This window comes from Muntiacus reevesi, chromosome 12 (assembly GCF_963930625.1).
Source record: "Muntiacus reevesi chromosome 12, mMunRee1.1, whole genome shotgun sequence".
Lineage (NCBI taxonomy): Eukaryota > Metazoa > Chordata > Mammalia > Artiodactyla > Cervidae > Muntiacus > Muntiacus reevesi.
This window is the reverse complement of record NC_089260.1, coordinates 73203581-73216344: the sequence shown is the minus strand read 5'-3', so window position 1 is coordinate 73216344 and position 12764 is coordinate 73203581. Positions and strand designations below refer to the sequence as shown.

The 12764-nt window shown below is 44.7% G+C and overlaps 1 protein-coding gene across 1 annotated transcript in view; it reads left to right on the top strand.

Annotated features, from left to right (window-relative positions):
* FAM135B (family with sequence similarity 135 member B) overlaps nt 1-2015 on the top strand; it is a 146838-nt gene extending 144823 nt beyond the window's left edge. Inside the window, exons 18-19 of the mRNA XM_065903154.1 lie at nt 1403-1516; nt 1810-2015. Of these exons, the coding sequence (XP_065759226.1) occupies nt 1403-1516; nt 1810-2015 (320 nt within the window). The remainder of the gene's footprint in view (nt 1-1402; nt 1517-1809) is intronic.
* Nucleotides 2016-12764: the final 10749 nt, after the last annotated feature.

Genomic DNA, 12764 nt, shown 5'->3' with positions numbered 1-12764 from the left:
AGTTGCAGTGTGACATAGTCTCCTCAGCTCACAGAAAGCCCAGCAGCTACCCCTAGACTAGCTGCCCCTGGACCGCCTCCCCCGCAGCCTGGGGACCAGAGGCAGGTGTGTGCAGTGTCCTCTGCCCTAGAGCTGCAGCCTCCACTTCCCACCAAGCTTTCAATGTCCCCAGGTCTCTGTCCAACTGACAGCTTCTTTACCCAGGTGCAGATTCCCCTACCAAAAGGGCAGGTGGACACTGTCCATTTCTGTTGACAGGGCAGGGGGACACGGGGGTGCCTGAGATCACACCTTCACCCACACTTGCAATGAGGAAGCTCATACAGGTGTTAAAGACTCTACCTGCCAAGGGAGTGAGCAGAGCACAACAGTGACCTCATGTCCACTGAGGGAGCAGAGAGGTTGACCAGTTGTTCCACTGAGTCCTGCCCAGCAACCTGGCCTAGCTCAGGGTCTGCCTCACGGCCCACAATCTTCCGTCAGTGTCAGAACACTGACTCTGATGCTATCTCTGCCTCCCTGGGTGTGAGTCTGGCGTAGCCCTGGACTGATGGTAACCTTGGACAGATTCCTTACCCCCCATGTCTGTCTCTCTGTGCTACCATGAGAGCCACAGCCCCATGGGGAAAGGAGGGAAGCAGGCTTGGGCAGAGGAGCAGTCGGCTCACAGCGTGGTCCCTCCGGAGTTACCCTGCAGAGGGAGGAGGGCTGGTACCTGCCCCTTGCTGGTCACTGAGAGTCCGCCAGCCCCCAGCTTGTGGTCTCTGGCTGTTATCTGTGACGAAAAGGCTCATTTCATTTGGAGGCGCCCCCCATAGGGTCCCTGGGCTGAAAGCTGTCTGATGGGGGACCTGGGTGGAGCACCGCAGCACTGGGATATCCCTGGTGAGCTCGGGGATTGAAAGAATAGGCTGTGATGCTTCAACTGGGAGATCCCTCTGTCTCAGAGCAGGCTGATTCAGGGAGGTGAGGTGACCTGCAGAGCGATGAGGTCAGAGGCTGTTTTCCTCCAGCAGGTGACATTACTGGGGCTGGAATGCAGGGGGCCATGCAGTTGGGGAGGAGGAGCAGGAAAATACTAGATTTACTTCCTTATGGACACCTTACTATTCCCATTTCAGAGAGGCGTTTTTGTCACTTACCTGTTATTTATCTTCCACTACTCAGGGTCGTGAGCTCCTTAGTGTCTGTGGTGGATGAGGTCAAAGCTGGCCCTCCCCGCTAACTTGCAGAGCCTCTTTCCCCCTCCCAGACCCAGAGAGCATCATTCAGTGACTCTACCCATGAGTCTGGTGTCTTCCCACTTTTCCTTTCTCTCGGGCACGTTTGTGAAATGTGTGCAAATCAGAGGCTGTGGGTTGAAACTGCCTGAGCAAAACAGCACCCACCTGGCTTGTTACAGGTCTGCAGTATTTTAAAAATGTTGTGCTGGTTGCTTCTCCCCAAGACCGCTACGTGCCCTTTCATTCAGCCAGGATCGAGATGTGTAAAACCGCCCTCAGAGATAGACACACAGGTAAGCCACATTTCCTTTCCTTTTTTTCCCTTCCCTTCCCGTTTCTCCTGCATCTCCCTCTTCTTTTTCTTTTCTCCTCCCCCTTCTCCTTCTTTCCTCTTCCTTCTTCTCCATTCTCTTGACTTTCTGATTTGAAAAGCAGAAGGAAACCATGATGAAGGCAACTCTGCCTAGTAGGGCGCATCAGATATTCTGCCAAGGACTAGGAGCCAACACACACTCGCGGGTGTTTTTCTATAGATCCCACTGCTGAACTTTTGCCCCCGCCTCTCATCCACCTTCCCTCCTCCTAGGCCCTGTTTATGCAGAAATGATCAACAACCTTCTCCGCCCTCTGGTGGACGCCAAGGACTGCACTTTGATCCGACACAACGTGTTCCACGCCTTGCCCAACACTGCCAACACCCTGATTGGCCGAGCAGCTCACATCGCTGTGCTGGACTCCGAGCTCTTCCTGGAGAAGTTCTTCTTGGTGGCGGGACTCAACTACTTCAAGTAGTGGCTTTGAACGCGTGGACCTTGGGGAGCTCGCCAGAAACGTTTAAGATCCGTGAGAGCTCTGGCTGAGACATCCTTTTACAGACCTCTGTCATTCCAGGATTGAGTTCAGAGAGGAAGGCGCTGAGGGGTGGAGGGTGGGATGGAACCAGACATTCGAGGTGCTTCCGTTTTCGGAGAGTTTGGGAAAGCTGAATCGATGGTGTCAAAGACAACAGACTTTGCCTGAACCTGTCAAGCCACCTGGAGTCTCATTCAAGATGCTTTCTAGCAAAATTTGGAAGAAATAAAGAAACAGAATCCTTGGAGTTGGTGAGCCCACCCTCTTAACTCCCACTGGCTCACAGAGAGATGGCTCCAACTTGACTAGGTTTGTTGGGTATGTGACTAGTTCATAGCTTTATCATTTTTGATGCACTCAAGCATTTCAGAACTCAGGTTAACCTCTGTGCAGAAGTGGAACATATTTGTGTAAATATAATCCTTAATTGATTCAAATGTGCCACTTGTTCAAGACCGTGTGAACCCATATTCTTATGCTCTCCTCATATTTTCTCAACAAGGGACAAAGGAATGCTTCATAAACTCTGGTTTTATTTCTTAACGGCAGCCGGTGGGGTGATCTGAGGTATAGAGTGATGCTATCGGTAAATGCAAGTTTGTTGCAGAGAAAAAATTAACTGGTGACCTGGCTGCTCCACCTACTCCTCCAGACTTTTTCTATGCATAACCCTGGTTCACACATTATTTTTTGTGATTTCTGACATCTCTGTCTGTAGTAAGGAAAACAGACTGAGGCTAAACCTAGCAGAAGGTGGCCCTAAAATGAACACACACCTGGGTGAAGCTACTGCTGATACACGTCCAAAGAAATGCTATGTTAGCATTTGATGCACTCGCAAAAAATTAAAACCATCCACATGGCCAGCTGCTTCTCCTCTCCATGGAAGGGGAAAGACATCTCAATGGAGGAGTGCTGGATTTAAAACCTCAGGGGGGGCTCTGAGAAGGGTGCTGGTTATCTTTCACTAGAAATGTCTTCTTGCCTTAGGAAAATAAAGGGCTAGGGAAGGTTGATTTAACCATTGATTAAAACACACACACATATACACACAAGAGACAGCAGGGCAAATGTGAGATCAGAGAGAACAACAGCCAGGTTGGGGACTCAAATTGTTATCGGTAAGTGACTTAAGGGGACTTTTGAAAAATTACTGGAATGTTTAATATGGTCCCAAAGACTGAGTATGCAGTACAGGCTAACAGAAGCCTGCAGATCATGTAGTTGTAATGAAGGAACACAGGAACAAGGCCTATAGGGATCATTGACACAGGAGTCACGTCTTCTGCAGACAGAAGCTCCTCCCACTTCTGCAAAAGTTGCTTCTGAAACTGTGCAAATTTGTCTGGAAACAGACTCCTGGTCCCAGCACCTAGACCGTAACCTTAGCGATGCCCACCAGTGCCATGGTAGTAAGCCAAGGAATTCTAGACTCAGCTGAGAATTTCAGTTCCTCAGGTAGTAACAGTGTGACTTTGGAAAACATAGTAGACCATGGCAGTCAAGTCCAGGTAGACAACTTCGCAGGAGAGCAGACCCAGGCATTTCTAAGGAAAAGCTGGAGAGGGACTTGGAAAGACCTCCCACACGAGATTTAGGGTCTCTGTGGGTCTTCTTCGAAATCTCATTGTATCTTAGTCTTAACATGCATGGGATAATAATGCCTCGGGTCACTCTCCCATTGGGTATTTTTCCAAGCTCTTGATGGGCGTAGACTCTGGTTACTTGTGAACATGACCAGTCTGCTGTATGATGCAGAGTGGGTGTGGACCCCACAGCGTAACCTGGGAACTTGCAGTTCTCACAAGTGCCCAAGTGCAGGGTGGGACCATGGTTTATAGCATCTTCTCCTTTCTGGCCAAATGAGGAGCATTTCATGTTTGTGTTTCCTGTGTCCATCAGCAAAGTTTGTCATTCCCCGGTCATCTGAAAGACCGTGCAGCCAGCGGCTATGAAGCCAGGGTGAATCAATGACCGTCGTCTTTTCCAATAACCAGATGCCATTTTTAACTTCAATATGCTGTCTGGACATAGAACTAATGGCAATAAACATCCAGCTGTGTGATGCACCTCTTTTTTATAGGGGTGCTCTGCTGTCTTTGTAAACCCTCTCTGGCCTCTGAGCATCTATTATAATTGTGTAGAAAGTATACATCTCTATATTGTAAATAAGAGTGTCTAGTGTTGCGTGTCATGCCTCATTTGAAAGGCTTTTTTATGTCTCTTTCTATCGAAGTATAGACATATAATATATATATATATACATAAATATACATATAATGTAAAACAGGGGCATTCTATTATTGACTATAAAATTATAACAAAATGCCTGCCAAGATAATAATAGTATGTCTTCATTCTCAACAGAATGTTTTTTTTTGTCTTTATGATTTGTTAAATTTCTCAGAACTAGTTTAGAAGTAAAAATGACTAATATTGAGAATGAATGGGAATTTGTTGTTCATGAGCCAGATACACCCAGAGAAACAAACATGAAGCTAATGTCACCTTGGGGCAAAAGTGATACCTCCATGGCAGGTTGAAATCGGCTGGAGTGCTGTGTACCCGGGGAGCAGGTGTGGAGAGAATGGATTCCTATTGGTTTCTGGAGCCCACAGGTATTCACTGAACAGCTTTCATCTGTGCCAGGTGGGAGCACAGGGCTAATATGCAGTCTGTATCCTCAGAGAATGCAAGAAGATCCAGCCTTGTTAGTAAGACGTGGTATAATGAGGGCTTTGATGAGACATAGAAAGGGTCAAAGGGATCTAGAAGTCTAGTCTTCATTGCCTGGAGAATAAGAATGGGGCTTTCAAAGTGAGACCTGAAAAGGGAGATACTGACCTTGCACAGCCTGTTACCACCAAGTGCATGCATTCATCAATTCATTTATTCACTCATTCATTCAACAAACACATCTCGAGGGCTTACTGTGTGCCAGTAATGTATTGGTAAGATTCAGTAGTTCATAGTTTAGCAAGGAATATGGCCAATCAGATAATAAGTTAGAGTAGGCGGGCCCCATAGAGGTGGCAGGGATCTGATGGGGGCTTAGAGGAGGGACCCTGCGGATGTAGGGTGGCATGTGATCAGGAAGGGCCTTGTAGAAGATTCCGTGTCTACACCCAGATGCCAGGCTGAAGAAGAGTTGGCTGGGTGGAGGGTGGGTTGTGGGAACCCTCAGGGAGGGAACAGGGTAAGTGAAAGGTTTCAGATGAGAGAGAGCTGAGAACCTTTGTTACATCAGACAGGCAGATAGAGAGTCCGTTTTGGTACAAGAAAAGAGGTGCGGGAAGTTAGCCACCATGGGGATTGTCTTCTTATATCAGGAGGAAATTTCCATCATTAACACTAGTAGGGAAATTTCTGCTCAGTAAGGAGGGTACCGTGAGAAATCAAGGTTCACACCTGTCATCACGTCTCTCTCCAGGGTTACTGAACCTAAAGCATCATCTTAGGTATTTTGCTGCATGCTGCTGTTTAGTTGCTAAGTCATGTCCAACTCTTCTGCGACCCCATGAACTGTGGCTCACCAGGCTCCTCTGTCCATGGGATTTCCCAGGCGAGAATACTAGGGTGGTTTGCCATTTCCTTCCCCAGGGGAGCTTTCCTTCCCAGGGGATGAACCTGTGTCTCCTGCATTGGTAGGCAAAGTCTTTACCATCTAGCCACCAGGGAGGCTATTCTTAGATATTTACAAGCCCCCAGCGAGGGCTTCCCTGGTGGCTCAGCTGGTTAAGAATCTGCCTGAGATGAAGGACACCTGGATTTGATCCCCGGGTTGGGAAGATCCCCTGGAGAAGGGAACGGCTACCCACTCCAGTGTTCTGGTTTGGAGAATTCCATGGGCTGTATAATCCATGGGGTCACAAAAAGCCGGACACAACTGAGAGACTTTCACTTTCAAATGTAACTGACAGGTGGGTTTTTTTTTTTTTTTTTGCCATGCTCTTTGCTTTGATAAGATCCCCTGGAGAAGGGAATTCTCCAGTGTTCTGGCCTGGAGAATTCCATGGACAGAGGAACCTGATGGGCTACAGGCCATCATGGGGTCGCAAGGTGTTAGACACGACTGAGCAAGTAACACTTTTCTTGCCCTGACTTCACATAATTTACTTCTAAGCCTCGGTGATAACCAGGCCGCCATGTGCACCTGCACAGGTTGAATACAAGGGAAGTGAGGTCACGGCCCCAAACACATTGAGGAATGGCATTGTCTTATGCCATTCTTCCAAGGAGTCCTTCTCAATATCCTTAGGAAGGGTAAATGCCGTTCTTTAATTTATACAGCCAAACACCATGTACTGAAATCTGGATCCATTTTTTCTTTTTTTTATTCACTTATTCTTTCCATGTTTTATTATAAATCTCTTTTGTGTTGGTTGTCGTCCTAGGCTGTAGAGATATTAAGATACATCGTGTAATTCTAAACACTACAAGGATCTGGATCAGCCATCAGACTTTATGTTTTATTTTTAGCTGTTAGTTTTTAAATTAAAACCCTGAAATATCAGAACTGGAAGAGGACCAAGGGGTTGTTTCATCCAGACTCTACCTGATATTTAGCATCTGAGCTTTGTTCTCCCGACCTCCACCAACCACGTGAGTCTTCATCCATGTATGTCGACATACACTGTTTTGAAGTTACAGGCAGTGGTACATGCATGCCTGCCTACATGCTTCTTTCAGATAAAGGACTGCCCCACGGAGACTTTTCTAAACCTTCAAGGTGCCTTCCCAAGTCTTTCTGTGTCCCTTTCTCTTTTGCCTTTTTTTCAAAGCTTTTTATCCCCAAAGTACCTCTTTACCATTACACATGATGCTAGAGATATTGCAATAGAAAACACTATGGAAAGTCTTGAAAAATTTGAACTTCTCCCAGTGCTTGTTTTTATGTTGAATGGTAATCACACACCTCACTATTCAGTGGGTCAAATTCTAAGAGCCAGTTTTAATTTTAGGGGAAAAAGCTCCAGTGCCTTCTCTCACACAAAGGAATGTCCTTATGTGTAGAAGGACACTTAGAGCAAATGTAAACATGTGGCCGTGTGGGTGATGCTCTGTTTATATCTAAACCAGGTCATGTCCCTACAACTGGTCTTTTCACAACTAAATTATCAAATGTCTCCACGTGTGTGTGTCTTCGTTTCATAGATGTGGTTATGATCGTATAACTGCGAGGCACGATCCTCAAACCCAAAACTTCATGACTTAATACGGATTCAGAGACCTCTAGAGGTAAGACAAATCCAGGCTCTCATTTATCTTCTTTTTAACATGTGAAGGAGCAAAGGAATGGAAATAACATGCAGCACTCAACTTTGGTTTGCTAGGTCATGTGCACCTATGAGTTCATTTAATCTTTAAAACTCATACAACGTGCAGATGGTGTTGGGAGAAGTCAGGTAATTTGACTAAAGTCACACAACTCAGCCATGGTGAAGTCAAGATTCAAGCCCTGAGCTTCCCTATTATCCTTCATGCTATTCAATGCCTCTGACCCAGAGAAGTTAATAGATTGCAAAAGTCATATATCTATTAAAAATCAATGACAGGATTCAAATCCTAAACCGTAATCTTATGAGCTTTCTCTCATAACATATTCCCGTTCAAGGCACCTACATAACTGATAAATGAGATGGCAAAGGAAAACATAATTCAATGAAAAGGGTGGTTTTATAAAGCACTGTCCATAATCATAATGGGGTGATTGACTGGCCTGTTGGCTCTTGATTAATCATCTGTCTTTCCCAATCACTGTGTCTCAAGTTTTTCTTTCTCCTACCAGCCTGAAACCACTTTCCCCTAGACCACAATGCGTTCCATAACTGCCCAGACCATACCCTTCCATCTTTGCCTCCTGTCTCTTTCTGCTTTTCCCACCTTGGAAGGGCTGCTCATATTCATGTGGGAATCAGTTCCTTGTCCATTGGTTGTGAACCTGCACCCAGTGGTCCTTGGCTTATAGATTCCTGCTACAGCATGATGTCTTCCCATCAGAGCTCAGTTTCCTCATGTTTCCATGAGCCCACTCTCATCTCATTCCTGTGTCCCGGTGGTTCTCCTGCATGTGCACTCCTTAGAGCAGGAATCATGTCTGATTTGCCAGTGTTTCCCATTACAGAGTCAGGGTTCAGTAAGGAAGTTCTGGACAGGGCCAGTTCTTTGAAAGCTTGCATTTCCTTCTCTAGCACCTCATCCAACACCGGCAACTGATTCCCATAAAGAAACAGTTTGGCCTTGGTTCCTGTTTATCTTCTAGGCTTCTGGATTTGCAAGAGGAAAGTAGTTTTATAAGAGAAGATATCACTGTGACAGTTTCCTATAATGGGAAGAACCACTGTATCTCTGGGGTGTGCTTTCAAGCCAGGGGGCTAGTGTTCCATCTATAAAATAGGTTTTCACATGTCTACTTTGAAAGGTCATTGTGGAGGTTGGGGGGACATCTGGATGAGAAAGGGGTAAGCAGAGAAGAACAGTGCCCATGCAGAGTAAGTGCTGATGGGATGGCTCAGAAATATTTCATAGCAAAAGTTAGCTCTGAAGAATTTTCTTTATAATAACTGAACGCCTTTTTACATTCATACTTGATGGCGTGAGGGAGATAACCCTGTTTGAAACTTGAAGACTCAAACTTCCAGAAGTTAGAACATTCCGTTGTGATTCCAGGAGCCTCTAAACTGGAGTTTTCCAGCTCGGTTCTACGAATAACTGGATGATCTATGTAGTAAAACTCTATTCCTGCTCAGGGTATAATGTGAGCCATGGTTAAGTTGAGAGGAAGAGCTGAAACCTGACACCCGATTAAGAACAATATTACATCAAATTTAAGATGTTCAAAAGTGTTAATTCTGCAAATGTCACTCAGAATCTTTTTACTGCCTCAAACAAAAAAGACTTTTAGCACTTGGGCTGAATATCCTTTAGTCCAAGGTTAAGCTTACTGCATATGGCAAAATATCCTGCTCCATCCTTTTCGCTCCAAGGAAGCTTAATAATAATCCAGGTACTGAACTTAATAATAATCCTGATAACCTATGCATATATTACTATCTTTTGCTTGTTTTAAACTTTTATTTTTTTTAAGGAAGCATCCCATTTTGTCCAACACACTGTCTTGCTTGTATGTAACAAAATCAAAGTCAGATTTTACCTTCATTCCTAATATTTCCATAGCTTACACTTGAATGCATTTCTTTTTAAACAGTGTTTATTTAGTCTCTGCTGAGTTCTGTGCTACCTACAGGTCGCTACAGAAGTTCATTGGACAAGACCCTGCCATACAAAAGTTTATAATCTGGGGGGGAGGAGAGGAGACCCACATACACAGAAGAATGTTCACTTAGAGTAATAAGGGAAAAGAGCAGATGAGAAACATCAATAGCAGTACCATCTCAGCATCTCTTAGAACAAGCCAAACTGCTTTTATCGGGATGCCAGCATCCTGCCAGGGTCTGGAAGGGGGAAACCAGTCCAGAGGAGATGCCGCAGTGCTGTAAGCTGTGCCTCTCACGCAGGACCTCCAAGCTTCCATGGTGACACTGACACCATCCCCAGGTCTGTGTCAAGTCAGGAAATTTGTAAAAGGAGATGTTCAGTGGTGCCAGTTACAGCTCAGTCTGCCTAGAAGCACCGCCCCCTGAATGGCATGTTATTTGTCTGTAGTACAGTCTCTGGATGCTCTGTGGCTAAACTGTTTATTCTAATTTTTTTTCAAGTTAATAAGTGAAAGTGTGGAAGTGAAAGTGTTACTTGCTCTGTCTTGTCTGACTCTTTGCAACCCCATGGAGTCCAGCCTGCTGGGCTCCTCTGCCATGGGATTCTCCAGGTAGGAATACTGGAGTGGGTTCCCATTCCTTTTGCCAGGGTTTCGTCCCATTCCAGGGATCAAACTCAAGTGTCCTGCCTTACAGGCAGATTCTTCAACATCTGAGCCACCAGGGAAGCCCCTTAATAGGTGAAACAGATTATCAAATAAATAAATGGTCCACTGATTGTGTCCATAAACATTATCACACTTCAGCTTAACCAGGTGAACCAGCCTGTGGCTTTTTGTTTATCCATCATACAACGTGGGGCTCTGGAATTCATTTTGTTTTATTCTGTTTTAATTTAGTTTTCAAATGTGACCTCCTACCTTGTAGAAGGTAAATAGAGGCAGGGTCTTCCGCACGGTCCCTTTCTCTGAAAAAAGAACCTGAATGTATAGCTTGATGCCACTGTGAATTCCTAATGCATATTTATTCTGGTGACAATGTATACAATAATTATAATCTCCCAAACATCCTTGGAAATTGTAAAATTACGGTGATGGGAATAACAAAGTCATCAGAACCAATATAATTCTACTATTTTTCTACATTTGCTTTTTGGTCGGCATTTTGTGTAGCTCGTGATGTGTATCAATGATAACAACAATAATAATAATAATAATAAAATCCTTTGACTTTCTTTGACCAGGACTTTGTGTTTATGAACCATACCTTAGCCTCTCTCTAGGAATGCTCCTAGGGCTGAAGGGGTTATTTCTACGTTTGGTCAGAGGACGTCTGGCATGTGGAAGTTATTTCTGTTACACACACTGCAGAAAGGGTCCAGGGTGTCTTGGGGTGGTTGAACAGAGCAGTGAGGAGACTCCAAACTGGACTCTAGCAGGGTCAGGTCAGGACACGGGGCCGTGTCCTTCAATGAGCTGGGGACACCCAAGTCTTCATCCATGTGCTCAGTGCAGCCTGTTTACTTGGACAGTTTAACTATCGGAGTTGCTCATTCAGAGTACTTCTGGAGGAATGAACTCTCAGACTCTGGGTGGTGGCTTGGCTGAAAGTGTCTGGATGATCAATATTCTGAGAGAAACCGAATTAATATATTTAAGTCAACTACTGGGATTAAGTGTTCTAAGTATTTTACATGGATAATTTCCTTCTCTCCAAAAAGAGGTGTTTTTTGTTGTTATCTTTTTTTTTTTTTTTTTTGCTAGAAATCACAAGGACAAATAACAGCTTTTTTTTTTTTTTTTCATAAAGAAAAGCAGCAGCACACCATGGGAAAAAGAACCAACTGTTTCTTGCTACATGGAAAGGCCCTTTGCAATGAGTTCATGCCCACTGCCCGCTTCCAGTGGAAACTTGTCAGTGTAGCTCCTGTTGGGCTGGCCCGCTGATGACTCTTGTGGCTAATAGTTAATAGTATTATTGATGCCTTCTCCTATTGTTGGGGGCTTGATTTTTTTTTCCCTGTCAGATTGTATTCTTCTCGGAGGAATATGTGAATAAGAATAAAACAGGGATTGACCCTTCTAGATTTCCTGCTCCTCATTTGCAAACAGTAGCCATAACCCCCAGCTGTCAAAAAGGAAACTAGGACTCCAGGGATTCACTTGGGGAGTTGGGGTCCAGAATTCCTACTCTATAAAACTTACAGCAGGATACTTCTAGCACCATTTTCCCTCTTTCCACTTCTTCTTAACCCTCCTATTTATATGTTAAATGAATTTGTTTATTCCAAGAGTTTATGAAAGGCTCTGAAGTTTGTCAGACAATGAATGTGTAGGGAGGAGAATGGAGTGGCCACAGACCAAAGTATCTATTGCCCAGAGTTTTCAAAAAATCCAAAGAACTGGCCAAACTTTCCCCAGGACCTAGTACTCTTGGCCACCCTGGAACCAGTCCCTTCTTTCCTTATGACAGACAGGCACTGGCATTTTTAGAATGAGGACGTCCCTTAAAAATCATGGATTCAAGCACCTATTTTACAAATGAGGAAACTGAGACTCAGAAGGAGGCGGCGAAGATGCTCTAGGGCCCAGGTCTTTGCCTGCTGGCCTCTAGGAGCCGTGACCAGGCCCCACGCGGGCTCCATTGCAGACTGGATTTCTGTCTGTGTGGGGGTTTACTGACACTGTCTGAGCCTGAAGTTCGGCCTGTTAACAGCTGCTTCTCCATCAGTGGGTTACCCCACAGTCGGATCTGGGGCCGCTTTTGTAAAATTTTCTGCCCAAGTTTCCTTTCTCCATCTTGTCCCTTAAAAAAATGATCTTCTGAGAGCCAGAGAGTGACTTTTACTCAGACATAAATCACAAGGGCCCTCTGAGCCCTTTTAATGCGAGACCAGATGTTGGATGAGTTCTCATTAAGTCCTGGGCTTGTAGGTTGAGTGTTAATATTTGCCTTTTGAATTCATATAATTATTACTCCTGCCAGTAATATATTTTTCAATAAATTAAATTGAATTTTCCAATATAATAAACGGAAAAGGCTTTGGGCCATGTGTTTTTCTTTTTTTTTCCTTTTTTTTCATACTCTTTCCACAGTCACCCTCAATGATAGGGCTCATGGTGGCTGATCCACTGGCCTCAAGGATGATAATCAGAAGTGAGGTAGTGGAATTCATGGGTTTTGGGTGTAGGACCTCATGGGGGAAAAATTCACCCATTTACATTTGCAAAACTCTCACTTCACAAATTCATCTTTAAAAATGTAAATGTGATATGCTGCCTTCAGTTTGTAACAACACAGTGAGTCCCATTGTTCTTGGGGCAAAGGCTAAATATCTTGTAAAACCTGACCTATTCCAGCCATCTATAAGCTCTGTCTCTTGCTTATTATTACAGCCCCAGAACCTAGTGCAGAGCACTGATCATGGGACTTTGAACTGTCCACTATTATCCATTCACCCAGTTGGCAAATG